Below are 23,326 nucleotides of genomic sequence, written 5' to 3' on the forward strand. Positions count from 1 at the left end.
CAAGCTGCCAGGCTCTGCATTAAGTCCTTGTGCTTCTGGAGCCATAGCTGTGCCTATCTAAACATTTCTGGTCAGGGTCTCCATATTAGCACTTGCACATTCACATTAGTTAAATACATTAGCACTTGCATTTGCAAGTAATAGGCCCTTTGAAATCTCATGAGTCTTTTCTCAGTTGCACAATATTCTAAGCTACAGTCGTTGATTTATTTTTTATTTATCAATTTCAGTTAACAATACAGCGTCTCAGTTAAAAGCAAAAATGCCTGATGCCCAGCTTATTTCTTGACCTGAAAAAACGCATTTGTATACAACAAGGCATTATGTACCTTTCTGCTCACTTTCTTTGTTACAAATATTTATTCATAGGAAAATAGCTCAACTGTCTTGAATGTCTAATGCTACATGTGAAAATATCTGTATCTCTCATTATTCACATGCTAACAAAAATCTAAGGAGAAATTTAAGTAGAAAATACTTGCTGTGATATTTGTGTATTCTGTACTATTCTTCATGCTTAAAAGCAAAGTAACACAAAAAGCCTGTCTCTCTTTGAAAAGATACTTAAAATCCAAGTGATGGCAGCTATTGTTTGATCATGGGCAACTGTCAAAAACTAAGCTTAGTTTTTCCAACTCCTGCTGTGGGAATTCACTCTAAATGAATTTAATGATAAGTAATGGTTCCCAAACTGTGTATAAAATGCTCTAAACAACTCACAGTTGACTGAATGTGCACCATTTAAGAAAAATTAGGAGATTCTAATATACAAACACTCTAGAACACCCTGTATGATTTCACAGAAATATTAGCAAGAAAACTTGATGGGGGATGCTGGCAATGTCGATGAAGAACTGCCTTTAAGCAAGTCTGAGAATTTTTTAATTAATTAGCCTATTAATTTGCTTACTTATTTTTGAGGGCTGGAACGATAGCACAGCGGTAGGGCACTTGCCTTGTGCACAGCCGGCCTGGCCAAGCCAGGTTCGATTCTTCCGCCCTTCTTGGAGAGGCCGACAAGCTACCGAGAATATCTCGCCCACACGGCAAACCCTGGCAAGCTACCTGTGGCGTATTCGGTATGCCAAACACAGTAACAACAAGTCTCACAATGGAGACATTACTGGGCCTGCTCGAGCAAATCAATGAACACCAGGAGGACAGTGACAATGACTTATTTTTGAGTTTTGAGCCATATCTGGCAGTGCTCAGGACTTATTCATGGCTCTGTTTAAGGATCACTCCTGGTGAGCTGGGGGGACCATATGTGGTGCAGAGATTGGATAGATAGGTGAGGTGCGAGGTTAGGGCCTTCACTCCTGTACTATCACTCTGGCCTTGAGAACTTTTAACTCAAATGCATTGGGTTCAGTCTATTAAACTACAGCTATACCTTTCTCTTGCAAGAAAAACAGTAGTATATTTTGTTTTGCTTTTTTAAAACTTTGGTTTAGGAGTCTCACTCAGCTGTGCTCAGGGATCACTCCTGACTCTGAGTTCAGGAGCAACTGGTTCAAAAGGACCACCTGGAAGTCGGAGATAGAACCCAGGTCAGCTGTGTGTAAGGAAAGCTCCCTACCCAGTCCACTGTCTCTTTGGTCCCAGGAGCATTTTACTTTAATATACAATTAATATCAGGATTTTAAAGTAAAAGCCTTTAAGGAATTGGAAGATTTAGAGGTACATTAACCTGACAAGACATGACTATTTTCTGAGTATCAAAAGTGTTTAGTACCACCCCCAATTATCATGATCACAATCACGATCATCCTGTTGTTCGTCAACTGCCTCGAGGAGGCACCAGTAACATCTCCTTCATCCTACCCCTGAGATTTTAAAAAGTGCCATATTCAAGGCTCTTTCAGGGTTAGGAAAATGAGACCCATCGTTGTTACTAGTATTTGGCATATTGGGTACGCCACGGGGAGTTTGCCAGACTCTGCCATGTGAGCAGGTTACATTCAGTAACCTTGCCAGGTTGTTCAAAGTAAGAATGAGATAAGATGTCGCGTGCAATGAGCGCTTCTGGGAGCTGGGTTTTATAGTCTTTGGGTCTTGGCCATTGATGGGATTACACGGCGCCGGGAGGGAGGGGAGCAGTTGGTGGGTGTGCCCCCTACCTACTGGAAGATGGAGGATCTGGGTGGAGGATGCTGAGCCCTGATCCGAGCAGGCTTGGAGATTTCAGTTATAGCTTTACATATATGGGGCCAGAGAGAGAGAGAGAGAGAAAATGGTGCTTACCTTGCATACATGGCTGACCAGAATTAAGTTACCAGAGACCTGTATGGTCCTCTGAGCCCGCCCCCCAAGGAGCAACCTTTGAGTGCAGAGCCAGGAGTAAGCCCTGAGCACTGCCAGATGTGATCCCCCCAAAAAACACCAAAAATTCAAATATTGGAAGTGTTGTGAGGATTAACTCATCATTTTTTAAGTGAAAAAAATATTAAAATCTACAGTGATATATTTAGTCTTTAATTTGCAATGCATAATATTCCACATATTTGTTGTATTATATATTTACAAAAAATTATTTAATATGTTCATTAGCAGTTTCTCGTACACCACGGAAGTGTCTGAGTGATTATCCCTTACTTCCTCCCTTCTTCAGTGGCTTCCCCCACAAACTCACTGTTACCCTGAACAGGCTTGTAGTGAACACCCCATATGTGTACTTCTATTCACAACACATGCATTGCTCTTCTACTCTTAAATTCCAATTTTGCAGTCCAGTATAACCCCTTTTAGACTCCACAGAGTGAGCTCTTTATCTCTCTATTTCCTGTGTCTTGTTTCCTTTTTAGATGTAACATGACAACCAACTGGCTCATAGTTTGTATGGCTTGTGTGTGTATCACAAAGGAAAAATCCCTATTGATACACAATACGTAAAAACAGGTACAATTCCTTTTCAGCACTTTTCTCTATTGTAGAAATCTTTTTAGGAAGTTCACCAGATCAGAAACTACTGGAGTGTCAGGAAGAGCAGCACAATCTGGCTTGTTAGAAACAGTTATTTCTTTGATCATTCACTTTCCAAATCTATGAGCATATTGTAACATTTTGTCTCAGGGAACTAGACAATATTTTCTATGGAAGAAATTCATTTGCATGGCAAACGCGCACCTGGGGTACCTACTTAAAATTTCCCATGGCTGGTTCTCCCACGCACACTTATGTTTCATGTCTAACTCAAGTGTTTCTACTTGGGAAGGGAAAAAACTGCATTTCTAGTCAGTGTTCCATTATCCTATTACCTTGTCCTTGCACCTACTCGTGTAAACAAACAGAACTGTTATTCTGTTCTGATGGGTAATTATCATTAGCTGATTGTGAGCCTTTGTTAAACAACCCTGAGCTGAACACCACACTGAGGATCTGAAAGATAACATCAGTCACAGCCAGTTTTCAAGATCTGAAGGGCAGGAATTATCAGTACAGAGGAAGGCTAAGGAGCCATGCATCCTATTTTCCCAGCAGCTATGCTCTGCTTGACAGCAAGGTATCCTCTGCCTGGAGTCCAATAACCTCCCCTTTTGGGGTTGTGTTTCATGATGCCATATGCTTCTATCCTAAAATAGTGCTGAGGAGCTTGGAAGGAAAGTATCTAGCAGCCCTTCGCCTGTCAGTAGAATGATAAGAAAAGGTGTGCTTTGCTGTTAAACATTTTTTGGCTGAGCACACTAATTGGCAAAATGCTAAATGTGTAATCTGGGAAGCTTATTTAATCTTACTGAGCTTCTGTTTCCTGAAGCGTAACATGGAAATAATAGCTCTGTATTATGGTTTTAGTGTGATGACTGAGTATATAGATATATAAACACATGCAGTTGTCACTGTAGCAGCAGTATTTCTCAGCAAGATTAACCTTCAATACAATCAACGCCAACATTTCAGTAGCCTAAGAAACAAACTGTTTCTTCTCCTTCTGACTGACTTCACCCTGTCTGATATCCTCTAATTCCACCCAAGTTGCTCAAAATTAGTTTTTTTCTTAGAGCTACATAGTATTCCATGATATATACAATATGTGTGTGAGTATGTGTGTATCTACTTCTTTATCCATTCATCTGTAGTTGAGCATTTGGGTTGTTTCCATTTCTTGGCTATTGTATTAAATGTGGTGATGAAAGTAGGTGTGCATATATCCTTTCTAATTAATGGCTTTGTGTTTTGGAGATAGATGCCAAGAATTGTTAATGCTGGGATGTATAGAAGTTCTATTCCTAATTTTTTTTTATAAATCTCCATTGAAGAACACTGTTTATGCTTATAACATGTTTTGTACAAAAACATATTATTATTATGATATTATTATTTCCCCAAATGATTATTTTCTCACCAATATGCTCTGGAAATTCTTCTTAGTCAGCTTTAGGTATTTTCTTCATTTTTAATGTCATTATACTCTAAATAGAACACAATTTTTGTAATTATTATTTATTGACGAACATAATTTTAAGAAACACAATGACATTTTTATTTTTCCAGTGATTTTATTTCTGTACGATAAATAAGCAGAAGTGTCTACCCCTAACAAAATTTGCCTGTTTCTAAGAAACAAAACCTCTGACTAAGTTTATAAATCTACAATCTATACTTTACGTTTAAAATGGATTTCAAATTTGGAACAAAATATAAAGAAGCAAAATACTTTGGAACAACAGATTTCTCACTTCACAATTTTCAATCTCTATCTAATCTATCCAGCTTTCTCCCAGGTCTGAGCAAAAATACCTAATCCTAAATATTTATGTGGGTCCCAGCTATACTCAGATCTTACCCTGGCTCTATGCTCAGGGATCATTCCAGGTAATGTAGGAGGAACTGCAAATGAGGGTTGAACCAGCTTCACCTCATGGAAAGCAAGAGCCTGACTTACTCTGTACTTTCTCTCCAGAAAGTAAATCGCAATGTTTGATCGTAAATGTTTGGGTTTAGACTGGGAGCATTGCTTGATATTGGCAATATAGACTTTCAAAGTGCTTGACATAACATGACCTTATAGAAAAATTTCTACCAGACCTTATCTTCTTTCCATCAGAGTCACAAAAGTGATATTCACTTTGACAGCAGGGTCTATTATGTAAAAGAGCCTCTTCTTGGCTTTAAAAACAGGACAACTTTGGTTCTCTTCCCATTCATGGCTCTATAGAAAGAGAAAGAAACCTTGCAAAATAGCAGCGCAATCACAAAACTACAGGCATTTACTCCTGACAGTTTTCCCTCTATCACCTTTCCTCCACCTGTTTTGTCTAAATGCTTCCAATCTTTCCTTCTCCTCAGGTTGCTGTCTGCTGAGTGTTTACAGAGCAATTTTCACAGAATAATCCTTAGTAAGCATAATTATCACAATCCTAGAAGTAAAATTGCTTCCTATTCAAAAATTTAGGGGGAAAATGCAATACCTAATCTAAAGCCACAGCACCCCACTCCCACTTCCAAGACAATACAAAAACGGGGCTGGGGTGATGGCTCAAAGGGTTGAAGTATAGACTCTCCATATGGAAACCCCATTTTGATCACCAGAAAAACACAGTGCCCAGGCACCAATGACAGCAACCCTCCAGCATCAAGGCAGAATAGCTACTGAGTAACTCTGTGTCTGCCCCCCCCAAAAAAAACAGGGGGCAAAAGTAATCCTCAAAAATACAATTAACCTCGAGTTGCCACCCACGAACAAGCTCTCTGGCTGCTGATCAAGCTGCTTATCGACCATGATCCCAGAGACTCAGAAACAAAGCTCGGAACACAGTGGCTTTTGGCAGAAATCCCTCCAGATTTAATTATTAAAACTTCAGAATTCTAAAATCACGCGGCTGCTATTGCGGCCATGCATCATCATATGCAATTCATAATCAGCAGTAGAAATCAAAATGTCTAATGTTGCCTTTTCGGCAGATCTGTGTGTTGGGGTAAAATCCCAAATAATAGTGGTGGATTTGGTGTCGAAATATTGAATGTAATATTTGTAATGTCGAGAGAGAGAGAGTAACGTGGAAATTGTCTTCCACACAGGTAGAGGGAGGGTGTGGGATGGAGGGGATACTGGGGTTTTTGGTGGTAGAAAATGTGCACTGGTGAAGGGTCAGGTGTTTCATCATTGTATGACTGAGACTTCAACCAAAAACTTTGTAACTGTTCTCACAGTGTTTCAATAAAAAGGAAGGAAGGAAGGAAGGAAGGAAGGAAGGAAGGATTAAAAACACAAAAACTGTTTCATTCAGTTTTCAATTGAAGTTCTAAAAATGGAGATAATGGAATTGTTTCTTAAAACCTACTGTCTACTGATCACTTTACTTTGACTTTTAGACCCCAAACCTGCCAGGCTGAATTAAGAAATAATAACAGAAAGGCTAAGGTCAAAAGATCTTTTGATTTAGACTCCAAAAACAGTTTGAAGTAAACAAGTGTAGTATTAAGCCCTTCTGTAGGAGAATAAAAACTTGCCAATTGGACAGCTGCTTTCTAACCTTTATCTGCAGGAGTGACATTCAAAATATTTAATAACTCAACACACAAGAGTCAGAGAGGATACTCAACCTATTGGAACAGATGTCAGTCATATAAATACCCCCACAGAGCAGTGCCAGTGCATAAGGACCGAATATTAGCTCTACTGAAACATCACTGAATTGCGTGAAGAATTTTCACTGACCTTCTACCACGAGTTCTGATCATGTCTCCTTGTTTAGAATATAAATGCATTCTACTCGATATAAAAATGCCTAGACGCTACAAACCTCCCATTTATGGCAGTCAACTTCTATTCTAATCCACATGTTTCATCCAGCATTTATAAAATCAAAAACACAGATACACCCACCCCCACACACACATACACACACACACACACACACACACACACACACACATACATGGGAGAAGTAGCCAAAGCAAGCATAATTTTGTGCTTGCAAACTATTTTGAAGTAATTTTAATCCTATTCTTTAATTTGTACTTCATAGATTCACTTTTAGTTCTGGCTCCAATGTATTACACATTTGGGTCAAACTTAGAAAAATGATGCTATTCTTGTAACTACAACATATTGTTCATATTTAGGGTGTGTATTTGTTTTCTAGGGCTGCTGTAACAAATTAGCACCATGTTCGTGGCATAACACAACAGATACTTATCCTCTCTCAGCTCTGCAGTTCAGAGGTCTAAATGTGAGGTGTCAGCAGGGCTGAGATTTCTCCTGAGGCTCTCAGGAACTTTCCATTCTTTGTCTTCTTTCAGCTTCAGCTTCTGTTGGCACGCCTGTGACTGCACTGTTCCTCTCCTACTGGCATTGTCTTCTCTCTTGCCTCTCTGTCTTTCCTCTCTGTATCTTTTAGAGAAATACTAACCCATGGATTTGGGACCTGCCCAGAAAACCCAGGAAAAAACAGGACTATGTCCTCATAACAAAATCCTTAGTAGAATTTCATTTGCAAGGAAAATGTTCATAAATCAAGTCACAGTTCTAAATCCCAGGGATATAACATACTTATGTTAAGGAGTCACCATCTAACCCACACCAAGAAATAAAGGAACAAACTAAAAAAAAAAAAGGAAGCAAACGTGGGAGGAAATTATACTGGATAACTTGATATTAAATTAAATTTCAAAAATTGAGAAAAAATGACAAACGCATATTTTCTTCCATCAAATACGTTGTGAAATTGATCTAAGTTCACCTCTGTGAATGTTCCCACTGCATTGCTTTGTATTGACAATATTATTTTATGTTTCTTTTCTGTTTTTTTATGAGCATTAAAGCACTGTATGAGCATTTGAAAATTCCCACCATAAACTTCTTTATTTTTTACTCCTTTTTAGTGTAATAACTCTGGATCACTGAAAGCAGATGGAGCATAGATCAGCAGAACACAACAAAATCTTAGTGCCAAGTTCATTCCACTTGCTTACAGCCAGATGATTACAGGTGTGCAGTTGCTTCCACATTGTGATAATGGTGATGTCCTCTGGAAAGTTCAGTTCTCAGTCACTCTCTTCCTGGGTATAAGAATTTGGGCAAATAATGACCATCCTTGTTCTCCACCTTGCCCCAGGAACTCCTAGCCATGTGTTTGCATTCTCCCTCTATGGTCACACCACTACCAACTCCTCACCCTCAAATGCTTCAGATCAAATTTCCCAGTGACTCTTCTTCCATTAGCTCTATCGCTTCCACAAGAATTTCAGAGAACTTCCTTTACACACTGTGGCTCCCACTCAGATGAAATGTATACTTCTCCATGGCTGCTCTTAGTTATAAGAGCAGGTTATAAGCACGGGTTTCTTCAGCTGAGTATATCGTGTTGTGCTTTATGGCTTTTCACCTGTTAAGGTTTTGTTCTCATCATTTTGTTTATTGGGCCACACACTATGGTGTTCAAGATTTACTCCTGGCTCTGTCCTCAGGAAATACGCCTGGCAGTGCTCAGGGGACCAAATGGGATGCTAGGAACGAGACAGCCACATGCAAGTCAAATGCCCTACTATTCCCTATACTATTGCTCTAAACCTTGTTTTTTTGTTTTTAATTATTTTTCTATGGTAAGTTTCAAGTGGGACATGTATGGATAGGGGTGGTCATTAACCTGACAGGACTGGTTTGTCTCCAACTACAAAGAAGAGAAATAATCTTGTAATCACTTGTAATTACTTGTTATCCCATTGTTCCTTGATTTGCTGGAGCGGGCCCCAGTAGCGTCTCCATTCGACCCTGTCGCATGCTAATGTACAAGAAATAATCACGGTCATGGTCCTCCGGTTGTTCTCAATTTGCTTGAGCGGGCCCAGTAACATTGTGAGACTTGTTACTGTGTTTGGCATATGGAATACATCTTGGGTAGCTTTCCAGGCTCTGCCATGCGGGTGAGATACTCTCGGTACCCTGCCGGGCTCTCCGAGAGGGGCGGAGGAATCGAACTCGGGTCGGCCATGTTGGCTGCGTGCAAGGCAAATGCCCTACCGCTGTGCTATCACTCCAGCCCACAAGAAATAATAGCAAAGATAAACAAATGAGACTTTGTCTCCTATCCAGTTTTAATCTCTTTGAATCAGAGATTTTACTGGTATTTACTTTGAAATGTACATCCCACTGGTTGGCAATAAATACACTTTTGGTGGGGGACACACTCAGTGGCACACAGGCATTACTCCTAGCTCTGTATTCAAAAATTCCTTCAGCAGTGTTCAGGGGTCCATATGTGTTGTTGGGTATCAAACCAGGGCAAGATTTGTGCAAGACAAGTGCTTCAACTCCTATATCATCTTCCCAAGCTCATAAATACCATTATTTGCCTGGTTCTCAGTTTTTCATGTCTCAATATGCTCTTGGTTACCTAGTGTTTTTCTTAAAATGCAAATTCTAGGGTATATCTTGCAAATGCTGCATTTCTCCCAAGTTCCTAAGAGAGCAGAACTGATGTTCCATGGGATCATAACTTTGAGCTGCAAGGTTTCAGGCCCCAGTCAAGTTTCAGGGAGGGGTTTATCATTTAAGAGTATCTAAAGAGGGGATGGAATGAGACCAGCATGCAGCTAAGCACCATGGAGAGTGAGTCTATCCCATTTATCTGAGTAAAACTCTAATTCTGCATAGAACCCCTACTAGAAGTGATAGAGTGCTCTCTTCTTTTCTTCTTCCCTCATTCCTTTGAAAAGTGAAAAATAAATGTGACATTTTTCATGAATGCTAGGGAAAGGCAGTTATTGCCACCATCTATATACTGTTGAGTGCCTAAGATATGTTTCTCCCTGCCCCCTTCCCATCCCCCTTCTGTTACAGCAATAGGAGATAACACGTGCCAGCTTCTGATTCAGCCTGGTACCCTAAAATGCAAACCTCTTTGGAGAGCCAGGTGCTCATGCTGGTGGCTGAATGGGGCATTTAGCAACGGTGGCAATTTGCTGCCATCTGCCCTGGCTAATCCACCACACTAAGGGCATGAGATGAGTGGGCCCATGAATTATGACTAGTATAACTGAGGAACTGAAGTGTAGTTGTTTTAAATTTTAATGAATGCATCAGTAACCACTTGTGGCTAGGGGATGCCATATTGGAACGGATTTAAAAGAAGCTACAGTTCAGCAAAGTTTAGTAAGTTGGAGCACCGGAACCAAGGACTCATGTTCTGTGGTCCCTGTGAACTTCTGCCTGGTTGCCTGCAGTGCAGAACCCCCACCAGTCATTGCCTTTCATAATGGAGGTGTAGCTGGTGTCAGTCTTCACTGATGGAGACTGAGATCCTTGGCCAGTTAAGATCAAGATGGGGCACCCCACCCCCATAAGTCCCCATGTTTTTAGCATATGGGAGTGAATAAAGGACTATGGCAACTTTCTTGTTTCAATAAGAACCTATGGGGTAATAAAAATTTAATAATAAAAAAAAGAGCCTATGGGGTTTATGCAGGTCAATTCTGCTACCTCTGGGGCAGGGAGGAGGCTCTGGAAGGCAGGCAATTAAAAAAAAAAAACACTCATTTAAGGAAAGAAGGCTTTTTTTTTCTTTCCAGAAGGGCTAAGAGGTGATTACAGAAGTTTGCCCATTCCACACAAGGCAGCAAATCCTCACACAATCAACACTAAAACAAAAGGAGTCCTTTGTTTTTATTGGGGCTTTTATTTGGCCAGACAGCAGTGGCACAAATGGATCCTGAGCAGGTCTTGTGAGACTTGTGGCCTTTGGGCAGGAGGTCCTGGTGAAGAGGGGGGTTCCTGAGGGAACCTGGAAAATCTGGGATGTGATCTAAGGACAAAGAGCAGCCTGTCAACCCTTGCATTCTACTTCATCCCTGAGAGCTCCTCCCAAACAGGCAGTAGCAGCTGGACCCATGTGACCTGATCTTGCTAACTAGAGAATGCAAATGAAACCAAGAATGTGCTGATGCACGCAGTACATGTCACAAATGACAAGTCATGGGGATGATGGAGTGGTGGAATCCGGGTGATGGAGGCATATTTGACCAGGTGACAGAACCTCTGGTGGTGGCATCCCACTTTACCTGGAGGTGATCTACATAGGGAGAAGATGACCACTTGGAGGAGACGCAAGCCTTGACTGACTTTTGTGAAATTTGCAGTCGCTGGATATTATGTGATTACTTTGGGGGAGTTTCTGGACGAAATCCACAGGGATAGTATAGGCTTTAAATGACACGGGAGGGGGGGGGTGACACCAACACAGAGTATTGGACACAAGACACTGCAGGGCCCCAAACACCTCTATCTTCACTTCCTGTTTGCCTCAATATCAGATGGGGTGTGTCTGGAAGCTGCTCTTTCCTGCGCCCTACAGGGACCAACTAGTGCAGAATTCCAGGGCTACTCGCCACCCCCAATCTCTATATTTGAAATAAACACCCAAAAGAAGGTGAGTGGGTGGGGTTTCTAAGCCTGGGCTCTGTGAATTAGTAGAACTTCTAAGAGTCAGAATTATTTGCTTACACAGTGTGATTTAAAAGAAAGAAAGAAAGAAAGAAAGAAAGAAAGAAAGAAAGAAAGAAAGAAAGAGAAAGGAAGGAAGGAAGGAAGGAAAGAAAGAAAGAAAGAAAGAAAGAAAGAAAGAAAGAAAGAAGGAAGGAAGGAAGGAAGGAAAGAAAGAAAGAAAGAAAGAAAGAAAGAAAGAAAGAAAGAAAGAAAGAAAGAAAGAAAGAAAGAAAAGACAGTGCGGGCCTGGAGAGAAAGTGTTAGGGCACTTACCTTGCAAGTGGCCCATCCAGGTTCTATCCTAGGCATCCCATATAGTTTCCAGGCTCCGCCAGGAATAATCTCTGAGCATAGAACCAGGGGTAATCCCAGATCATTGCTGGGTGTGACCTCAAAACAGTTTTTTTTTAACTCAATAAAGCCACAGGAACTCTCAGAGGTTATCACTGAGCCGTGGGTTTTGGGTTTTGCCTGAGACGCTGGTCTGCAGGAATCCGTATAGATGCCCCTTCCCCTGCTAAACCTTAGTCACTCACTGTTGATGACCGCTGGCGGGTGTTGGGTTAGATGGCTGGGATTTTCCCAATTTGCAGGTTCTATTCCTTCTTACTCTTAAGTTTTGAATGACGGTGCAAGGTCCACCCCCTCAACCCCCAACCCCTCCCCACCTATCGGTCCGTCCGTCCATCCATCCATCCATCCATCCATCCATCCATCCATCCATCCATCCATCCATCCATCCATCCAGGTTGGGGGCTTTCTATCCAACGTTGGGAAACAGTCTTTGGGTGGTAACAGGTTGTGGGCTTCAGGGGGGAATGGGGGCTGTGCATTGGACCCCCGACCCCACCCCCAGCCTCCAGGAATGATCTGTTCTGGCGCCACCAAGCTTGGCACCCCGAGGGCGCCCATCCCCGCTGCCTTCCGCGCGCTCCGTCTGGCTTCTCGGGAACCGCGCGAGGCTGGAAGACAAGGGGCGGGGGTGCTGGCGCTCTGCCCTGGAGCCCGAGCCCGGGAGAAGGCGCACTCGGCAGCCCGCAGCTCCGGGTGCGGGGCGAGGCGGGCTGGAGAGGCTTGGGGCGGCGGCGAGGTGGGCGAGGTCGAGCCCCGGGGGGTGGCTGGCCCCGACCCCCCTCTACCCCGCTCCCGTGGCGTTGCCGTAGAGACGGCGGGTGCGGGGCGGGGCGGGGGTATGCGGACCCGGCGGCGGGGCGCGGGCGGCAGCGCGCGGGGGGCCCGAGCAGCGCCCGGCCCGGGGCGCCCGGGGGCCGCATGGCAGAGCCCACGCCGCGCCCCGCCGGCCCGGGGAGGCTCGCGCTGCGCTCGCCGCGCTGCAGGGAGGGCGCGGTGCCAGGCGCGAGCGCCCCGAGACCCAAAAAGAAAGCTTTTTATTTGCTGAGGATGAAACCCCTGAAGGAGCCCGCCCCTCACCATCACCACCACCACCACCACCACAACAACGTGTCCTTTGTGATCCACTGTCAACTCGGCAAGGAGATCAAACACATTTGCAGTAACTGCAGCCGCGGGGAGGACGCCCGGGACGGTGAGTGTCGGGCCCGTCGGGGCGGCGGCAGCGGCGGCGGCGAGCGCGGGAGGTGCCCGGAGGGGTTGGCACCGGGTCCAGGAGGGGGAACACTACTGGGGGTATCCGCCCTGGACCCGGGCGCGGTGGCCGCCGGCTCCGCACTTTGCCAGGCGCTGCCAAGAGTGCGGCTCTAGACCACCCTTTAGGCCCCCAAAGAGGGCTCGAAACAGTTAAAGGATGCAAACTCTTTTTTTTTTTCTTTTTTCCTCTCGGGGGCGAGGGTGAAGATTTTAGGAAATTGTCAAGGGCAGCTGTGTTCTCCTTACCAAGATCACACCTGCCTCTTTATTTAATTAATTCATTTCTTTATTTTCCTCTCCCGCTATATCCCGGGTTGGTTCGCGGCTCCGCCAGCCTTGCCTTAGCGCTAGGGTGTCCGGCTTTTTGCTGCGCTGCGTTTCCAGATGTGGCTTTTCGGGTGGGTTCACTTTGGAGAGGAGGCTGGGCAGTGGCGTCCGCGCCCTGGAGACTTGTGGAGTTGTGGCAGGATGTCTGCTAGGGAGTGGAAAAACCTGGCCCTGGCAGGGCAGGGCACCGCGGCCGCCCCTCTGGGGAAGATGCCTAAAAGGCCAAATTTGGACGTGGGGGAGGGGCGTGCAGCGGTTTCTGAAGGGCTTGTGCGTGTGGGAGTCCAAGGGACCCTCCCCCAGATGCTCTTTGGAGCGAGGCCATAACAGGGGGGCAAGAAGGGCGACTCTGCACAGAGGAAGCCTCGAAGGAGGGACAGATGAGCCTGCAGATGTTGGTGGTGGAGCATTTCGCTGGAATCTCCAGGCGGTTCCTAGCAGCGCCCAGAGCGGACTCCTCCCTGAGGCCACTGAAGGTCGTGGAAAAGTTTTAGGCAGCAGATTTTGCAGGGAGAGGCATTAGCTGCTGGCCGGTGGCAGCTCCTTGCCTCCCTAGATTCTTACACCTGCTTGGGCAGGCAGCTCTCCCCCAGCAACCGGTCTGGGTTCACCAGTTCCCTCTGGATGGTCCTATATTACTTAGCATCCCTTGGTTCCTTGTCTGCCGCTGAATTGCAGAGTAATGAAACGAGGGTGGCTTGGCTAATGTCCTCACAAAATTAGAGTCTTGCTAGCGTCATTATACGGTTCTATGATTACACTGCAAGAGAGGCTGGGTGGCTGGCGCTAGACATTCAGGAGGGAAACTGGGGCCTCTCTGGAGGCAGGCCGGCAAGAAACCTACCAATGCTGCTTGCCTGTTAGCCCCCAGGGAAGAATTCTTTATGGAAAGCACAGCTTTCTGACCTGAGTTTGATTCTTCAGACTACTCTGCAAGCCGATGACACCTATGGAATAGAAATGGATTCATGGGACATTCCAAGCCAGTCTTTACCATATGTAATGTTATTGGGCATGAGAGGCAGGCTAAAATATTTATTAAATGAATCATTTTGTTGACTCAATCACTTCCCACATGAGCTGCTTCCACAACCTTGGGAGTTTACTTAAATTTGGATCTCTAAATGTGGCTACAGTAAGGGAAGGCCCTGGTCTCAGCTCAGGATGTGTGTTTACGTAAGTAATTGTGAATATCATCAGGGTTGGCAAGTTGTACATTGGCCGTGGGGGCAGGCGTATATTTTAGCTTGCTAGCACACATTTCTGCTTGCATTATCCATGGAGCACTTCAGAATGTCTTAATAAGCCACTGATGGATTCCACAGTGCCTTATATGACTCAAGCATTGGAATGCAAAGGATTCTTACATTGGGGAGACCTCAGGTCATGGTACTCAATCTTTGCCTAATTCTACGATGAAAATCTTGCATGGTGCACTGGTTTAACTGCTGATTTAAAATGAGGTCAGGGGTTTAACCCTTCTGCTTTTCCTCTCAGAGCCCAAGACTTTACTGTCCAGTGAGAAAGGAGAGGAAGTTCAAGTCACTTTCCTTCTGGCAAAGATTCACTTGTATGATGCTTTGTCATGAGTGGATCTGTGATTCAATTTGTTAAGATGTCTAGAAGCAAATTTCAATTTGAGGCATATTTTCTGTATCCCAGGAGAACTAGCAATTTTAAGGAACATGTATGTGCACATACAAGTTGGGAGAGCAAAAGAGAGGCATTCTTATGGTGGGGTTCACTGGTAGTGGATCCATTACCATAAGTATGTCTGGGTTATCATTCAATACTGTAGACCTGGTGGGAACATGGAAGGAATACACTTCCAATAGTGGTAACAAAAAAAAAGTTCTGGGCCAGCAGGAAAGACTCCACTGAAAATTCACCTGGATAAAATTGCACACGGGTATTGATCACATACAAATGGCAGTGACTTATTTTTTTGTTTTTTTAGTTTTGGTTTTGGTGCTACACCTGGCAGTACCCAGGGCTAACTCCTGGCTTTGTGCTCAGGGGTCATTCCTGACAGGCTCAGGGGAATATATGCGATGCCAGGGATGGAACCCTGGTTAGCCGTGTGCAAAACAAGAACTTTACCCACTATAGTATATCTCTGGTATCATATGTTTAAACCTATAATTGGGGGTCCCCGCTGAACATTTCCTGTGGGATCAATCAGTGGTATTTCAGGAGCACCATGTCATGCTAGAACCTAGGGCCTTGCACCTATAAGGCATGTGCTCTATTATTCCATCCCCTGTCCCTAAAGCATATTTTTAAAAATAGTCAGCTTAAAGATAATTGATAAAAGGTAAAGGTAAAGGCCCTCCCGTTGATCGTCGATTTGCTCGAGCGGGCCCAGTAACGTCTCCATTGGAGACTTTGTTGTTACTGTGTCTGGCATATCGAATACTCTCGGTAGCTTGCCGGGCTCTCCGAGAGGGGCGGAGGAATCGAACTCGGGTCGGCCATGTTGGCCGCGTGTAAGGCGAACGCCCTACCCGCTGTGCTATCGCTCCAGCCCAAAGATAATTGATAAGTAAAAATAATTTATAGAGAATAAATTTTAAAAGAAAAATATATTCCTGGGGCTAGAGAGAGAGTACAGTAGATAAGGTGTATTCCTTCCATGTTCCCACCAGATCTCATCCCTGGTATCCCATATGCTCCCCTGAGAACCATCAGATGTGACCCCTCCAAGTATATATATATATATTCCTATTAGTTGAGCAGATGGAAAAGGTGAAATAGCATTTTAGCAATGCCATATTGCTTAAGAGTATTTCCAATAAGTTACTATGGGCCCAGGATGTAGTTCAGCATTACCATGCAGCTCATATTACCCTATTTTAGGTAATTTTTTTGTTTTTAAGAAATTTGTTTGCTTTAAACAAAACTGCATTTCACCATTGATTACCACAGATAGTGTATGTTTCTTTTATCTTTGCTTCTAACTGAGCCATTTTCCAGTGTGAACTAAGTTGGTATGACACTTCAGTATAAAAAGACCCCAGAACAAGTTGAGGATAGAACTAATATTTAAACCCTTATCTGTCAGTTTTTAAAGCAAGGGTTTATGCCATCAGATTTTTTTAATAGTCTTTCATCTCTACCACCAAAACTAAATTCTATATTTGGTGTGTGTGTGTGTGTGTGTGTGTGTGTGTGTAGTGTCCCTATCTTAAAGCAAGTTAAGATAATATGGAATGAGCAAGAATCCTACAAATTCCTGGTTCTTTTTTTTTTCATCTGGTAGAAGGATACTGAGAATACTGAAACATATTTTTAGTTAAGTAGAGTGGAAGTTATATACATTATAAAATTACAAGAGTGTAGCAGCTGAACTTATATTGAAACTCAATTAGTAGGATACGATTTAATCTAATTTACAGATAGTTAAAACTCAATTTAGGAATATATATGTTCTCCCTAAGGTATCTGTATAATTTAATAAATATTCTGTTTTAATTTTAATTCCTTTGAGTCTAGGAATTGCTATAGGAATTATAACATCATTATACATTACAATAGTTATACGTTACAATGTAATTTGAAGGGTTTTTTTTTTTTCTTTTTGGGTCACATCCGGTGATGCACGGGGGTTACTCCTGGCTCATTCATGCACTCAGGAATTACTCCTGGCAGTGCTCAGGGGACCATATGGGATACTGGGAATTGAACCCTGGTTGGCTATGTGCAAGGCAAACACCCTACCCACTGTACTATTGCTCCTGCCCCAGTAATTCAAAGTATTTTAACCATGGCAGATAGGGGCACATCCATGAGTGCTCAGAGGCCATTCCTGACTCTTCACTTAAGAATAACTCCTGGAAACGCTTTGGAAGCCATATGTGGTTTGGCTGGGGATTGATCTGGGGTCAGATATATGCAAGGTAAATACCTTATATCTTGTACTTCTCTCTGGTACAAGTTTTTTGGAAACAATTTTTAGAAATATTTTGAAGCCTCAGTCTTAGTGCCATGTTTACAAAGCAATAAATGATAAACGAATTTAGAAATGGGACATATTGATTGCAGCTGCTACTCTGTGCCTTTTATATGTGATTAATCAATATTTCAAGGTTGTCTTCATTCCACTAATTATTATTTCTGTTCTTCAAATATTCATAAACAAATTCACGAAGAATGCAATTGACTCACTAGTCATATTTCCAGATTTTATCTTTGGGATTAGAAATATTTAACGTGCTTTCTAACAGACTCCAAAATGAACATTGCAAGTGACAGTCATAATATTCCTTCTTCTGACTTAGGGTTCATTCATCAGGATTGCTTTGCCTTATAAGTTCCTAAGTGTTAAATTGCTCATTTTGCTGATGAGACCATTAAGGTGCTTAAAGATTTGGGTGAGTAATCCGCCAAGATATAAACCCCACTTGGCCCTGGTAATGAACCTTTGTTCTTATACCACACTTTCCAACTGCTGTCTACAGCTGGATTCTCAGACCTCACTGCCTGTTTTCAAATAGTGACTCCTCAGCTTGCTTGGTGGGTGATTTTAGGACATCACAGTAGTATTTACTGCAATGAGTTGTGGGGATTAAATGAGATAATTGGTACAAAACATTTAGCATGGTGCTTGGCAAGAGAAAGTGCTCAAGAAATATTAGCTGTGATTACTATCATTTGTATTGTTACAGCCAAGTCCAATTTTGTCTTGGTTTTTTTCCTCCTGCTATCCTGTACTGCTCAGCTTCTTCTGTAATTAAACTTCTTTGGATCAAATCCAAGACAAAAAGCACTGAATTCTGCCCTATATTTATCAGCTAAAATATATTTCTAATGAAGCAAGAGAAATAGAAGTACACTGGAGAAGAGCCCCATTGGACACCATGTAAATCATAAAAAAATTCATAGTTGGGAGCTAGCAAGATAGTGCAGTGAATAAGGCCCTTGCCTTGTATGCAACTGACTTGGGTTCAATCCCCAACATTCCATATCATCTCCTGAACCCTACTAGGTGTAATTCACTTGGTTCAGGACAAAATGTTAAAAGTGATTGTAGAATCTGTGGATTGAAAGATATGAATAGGATCAGTTATCTCCTGATAAAAAAGACCTAACTGAAAAGATCAATATATAAGTTGTATGCATAAAATCTTCTTGTGGGTAACAGGGTGGTATCTATTTGCTGGCCCCAACCATCATTCTTAATGCTATTGATCAAGACAGTAAGACTGGAACAGATTTGATTATGTGTTTAGGGTTTTAAAGGCATGTCTCAATGGGTGGGGGCAGGAAAATCCAATGAGAATCTGTTTCCATAGCTCCCAGGTCAGCAATTGTGATGAAAACAATGGGATAAATGTGGAAGCCAGAACCTCAGGGGCAGGAGAAAGCTTCACCTTCAACCTGGAAGTGGGTATGGGAGAAGAGAAAAGGTTACAGAGGCAACAGTCACAAAGCTCTGGGTGAAAGAATCGGGAGTGAAACAAGAATCCCATTGTTGGCAAAGAAAAAACAAACAACAGCGATGTCTCTGTGCTACGTCAGCCAGAATTTCAGCCAATGATCATATGACAGACGTACTGTGATGGTGGTTTTTATAGCTGCACAGTATCTATCTCCAAAACCAGAGGAAGGATAGAGCATAATCATTCATTTATTCATGTAACGAACACCACTGCCTCCTTGATGTTCCAACAGAGATAAAAGATGCATTGCTGCCTTGGGGAAACAGTTTAGCAGAGGACACTGCTGGCAAATGCAGATTCAGAATGTGAGGGACACAGGTGAGGGCTCATCTCCTTGGGAACATAGACCAGTGAAGTCTGCTGGGAGGAGATAGTGTTTGAGCTAAATTATGATGGGTTGATGGAATGATGCTGGCAGAGATGCGTGAGAAAAGAGCCACTTGAAACAAGGGTAAATTCTGAAAAAGGTTAGAAGGACCCAATGGGAGTATTGTATATAGACACCCTATGAGGTCTTTGTTCTCCTCTTCCCCACTTCATTTCTAAGTACCTTGGACAGCGCTCAGATCAGGCACTTGAAAACGCGCACAAGGGGCCAAAGAAACAGTACAGTGGGTAAGGCCTTTCATGCAGCTGAGTAGGGTTTAATTTCCAGTACCAAATAATAGTCCTCTAAGCATCAGCAGGATTGATTTATTATTGCAGTCCGGATAAGCCCTGATCACAGATAGGCAATGTCCCCAAACAAGAAAAATTGTTCAATGGATGTATATTGCTAATATATAAAGTATATGTATTCACTGAAGTGAACTTGGGACTTTCTCCATTATAGGATTCAAGATTCCTTGGAAGATTATTTTAAAAAGCTTTGAAAAATATAGTTTTTATTTAATCTGAGTTTTAGAAAATTTCAACTTTGTTAAACTTAGTTTCAACTCTGTAAAATTGACAAAACTGTTATATATTCAAAGTATATACTTCAGATATGTATATGGATATGCTTCAATGTATGTGTACATTGAGGAAGAATTTCTTCCATTTAGTCAACACACCCTATCATAGTTTTCTTTTTTCTGGGTGACAACATTTAAGTTCTGCTCTCTTGGCAGATTTCAATGATATAATACAGTGTTACCAGTTCTAGTCACTATTAAATTTCTCAAGTGATTTTCTTATCATAGCTAAAACATTGTTCTCTTTTACCAACCTTACCCAATTTTCCTACCCACACCCAACCAGTCCCCAGAGACCACTTTCTACTGCTTCCAGGAATTTGACTTAAGAAAATATTCTACATATAAGCTATACTGTGTGGTATTTATCATCCTTTAGCTTATTTCACTTACATAATGTTCTCTGGGTTTATCCATGTTGTGAGAATGTCAGGGTTTTCATCTCTTTTAATGAATGAATCATATTTCAATATCTTCACACACTGTATTTTGTTATTCATGCATCTTTCTTTGTTTTGGCCCATACCTAGATGTATTCAGACTTCATCTTGGCTTACTTCTGGCCCTGTACTCAGGGGTATTTCTTGGTGGAGATTGGGGAACGTATGCAATGTTAGGGATTGAACCAGATTGGCCATATGCAAGGCAAGTGCCTTAACCACTTTACAAATTTGCCCCATCTATGCAGCTTGTTGGACACTTAGTTTTCTCCAATCTTGTCTATTGGTAGTTATGCTATTAAATTATGCTATTATGGAAGTACAAGTATCTCTTTAAGATTTTATTTTGTTTCCACTGGACACATAACCAGATATAGAATTTCTGGATCAAATGGTATTACATATTTTTAAATCTTTGAGGATCTTTCAAGCTGATTTCCATAGTGACTGTGTTTATATTCGCAACAGTGCATTAATATTCCTTTCTGTTCATATTTCCACCAACATTTGTTCTTTTGGAGATGTTGGTGTTGAGGCCATACCTGTACTTAAGTCTTAGTCCTGTATCTGTGCACAGAGGGTCAGAGGTCTCTCTTGGAGGTACTCTGGATTCTATTCAGGTCACCAAGGATCAATCTGAGGTAAACCACATGCAAGGAAAGTGCTTTAGCCACATTCTCTGCCACCCACTATTTGTTCTCTTTTTTGTCTGACTGAGGATACTGAGGATATTCTTTTAATAGGTGTGAGAAGATGGATAATTTTGGTTTTGATTTGCATTTTTTGATTAGTTATATTGAACTTGTTGATTATTTGTATGTCCTTGTATAAATGTCTTTAGCTCCTTTGTCCATTACGATATTAGATCTTTTGTTTCTTGTTGCTAAGATGAACACATTCTTTTTGTACTTTAAACATTAACCCTTATCAGATAGAATTTTCAAATATTTTCTCCCATTCAGTTGGTTACTTTTTTTATTATATGGATGGTTTTCTTTGCTATACAGAAACTTTTCAATCTGATACAATCCTACATGTTTATTTTTGTTTTTCATTCTCTTCGCTTTTGTATCAGATTCAAAATATTGCTAAGGACTATCTCAAGTTTCCCCCTATATTTTCTCCTAGTATCTTTTTGGTTTTAAGTTTTACACTTACATTCTTTGTGGCTTAAAATTTACATTTACCTTAATTCATTTTTGAGTTGATTTTGCATATTGCATAAGACAGTGGTGCAGTTTCACTCTTTTTGCACATAGCAATCGAGTTCCCCCAGAATCATTTATTGAAAATCCTCTTTTCCTCATCATATATTTTTGTTTCCTTTGTAATAAATTAATTGCTGTTTAGCAATTAATAAGCAGTAAATAAGTGTGAGTTGTTTTTTAGGTTCTCCATTCTGTTCCTTTGGTCTGTGAGTCTGTTTTTATGCTACTACCATCTTGTTTGGTTATCTTTGTAATAAAGTTTGAAGCCAGGAAGCATGTTCATACCTCTAACTTTGTTCTTATTTCTCAAAACTGTTTTGGCTGTTTGGAGTATCTGTCATTTCTATGACAGTTTTTTAAAAATTTTTATTAGTGAGACACCATGAGGTACAGTTGTAGACTTACAGATTTTCGTGCTTGGGTTTCAATTATACAATTATCAAGTACCCATCCCTCCACCAGTGCCCATTTTCCACCACCATGGGTCCCAGTATCCCTCCCACCCGCCATCCCCCCATCCCACCCTGCCTCTGTGGCAGGGCATTCCATTTTGTTCTCTCTCTCCTTTTGGGTGTTGTGGTTTGCAAAAGAGGCATTGAGTGGCAAACATGTTTGGTCTATAGTCTACTTTCAGCATGCTTCTCCCATCCTGGGAGGATCCTCCCAACACCCTTTATTTTGTACTCCCTTCTCTATCTGAGTTGCCTTTTCCCCTAGCATGTATGGCTTTCCTGCAAGCCATGGAGCAAAATTCCTGGTACTAATCTCGGCCATTATCCTCCTTCACTGCTGGTGGGAATGTTGACTGGTTCAGCTCTTTTGGAAAACAATATGGATGATTCTCAAAAAATTAGAAATTGAGCTCCCATTTGACCCAGCAATACCACTCCTGGGAATATATCCCAGAGAGGCAAAAAAGTATAGTCGAAGTGACATCTGCACTTCTTTGTTCATTGCAGCACCCTTTATAATACTCAGAATCTAGAAAGTAACAAAATAGGAGTCTATGACAGTTTTAAGATGATTCTCAGACAAAATGTCAATGGAGTTTTATCAGTTTTATTGAATGTGCACATTATATAGTTCACCAATTTAAAGTATTTAATTCAGGGGCCTAGGGTGTAGTTCAATGATATAGCATGTTTTGCTTCTCTGAAACCTTAGGTTCAATTCCCGATACCAGAAAATATTAAGCACATAGCTCAATGGCTTTTAGTATGTATTCCCAGAGTTGTACATCCATCATCATAATCAATGCTAGAAATATTCCATTTCTCCCAAAGGAAACCCTACTCATCTTAATCCCATCTCCAATTCTTTCTCCAATTCTCCATTCTACTTTGCCCCTGGCTTGAGGCAGCCACCTGATCAGCTTTGTAGACTTCTAGATACAGAGAATGAAATTGTACTGGCCAAGGACAGTAGAAACAAGGGCCAGGTGGATTGATCCAGTGTGAAAAGCCTATCTCAAATCCTGGTGGTAAAGCCATTTAGGATAGAGAAGGGACCACCATGACAGAGATAACTAGAAATGATCACTGGGTAAGAATTGAATGCCCCAAAACAGGTAAAGGAACAAACATTATAAACTCTCAGTACCTGTACTGCAAAATTCCTGCCATACAGACTTGGGGGAGTGTGGCAGGAGGGAAACTGGGGACATTAGTGGTGGGAAATGTACACTGGTAGAAGAATGGATGTTGGACCACTGTATGATTGAAACCCAACCATAATCACCTTTGTAACTGTATCTCACAGTGATTTAATAAAATTAAACTGAATTTTCTATTAAAATAATGATAATTAAATAAATGGAATTGTACAAAATGTGATTTCAGTCAATCTTCTTTAATTTCGAATATTTCTAGATTTATCCATGTTGCAGTAGATATTACTGAAGCAGGAGAATGAGAAGCAGGATCTCTGAGTG

General features: G+C 41.9%; 1 protein-coding gene across 7 annotated transcripts in view; it reads left to right on the forward strand.

The window, feature by feature from the left end:
- The window catches only part of PHACTR1 (phosphatase and actin regulator 1), a 565,331-nt gene that overhangs the window by 278,985 nt on the left and 263,020 nt on the right, over nucleotides 1-23,326 (forward strand). The window contains exon 1 of one of the 7 annotated variants that reach the window (XM_056132317.1): nucleotides 12,400-12,968. The exons of 4 other annotated variants lie outside the window; for them this stretch is intronic. In XM_056132317.1, the coding sequence (XP_055988292.1) occupies nucleotides 12,695-12,968 (274 nt within the window). In that variant the 5' untranslated portion in view covers nucleotides 12,400-12,694. Of the gene's footprint in view, nucleotides 1-12,399; nucleotides 12,969-23,326 lie in introns of those variants that run through there. 2 more of the 7 variants (XM_056132322.1, XM_056132323.1) reach the window with 2 other exon arrangements.

Source organism: Sorex fumeus, unplaced genomic scaffold (assembly GCF_029834395.1).
Source record: "Sorex fumeus unplaced genomic scaffold, SorFum_2.1 ptg000094l, whole genome shotgun sequence".
In the NCBI taxonomy this organism is placed as follows: Eukaryota; Metazoa; Chordata; class Mammalia; order Eulipotyphla; family Soricidae; genus Sorex; species Sorex fumeus.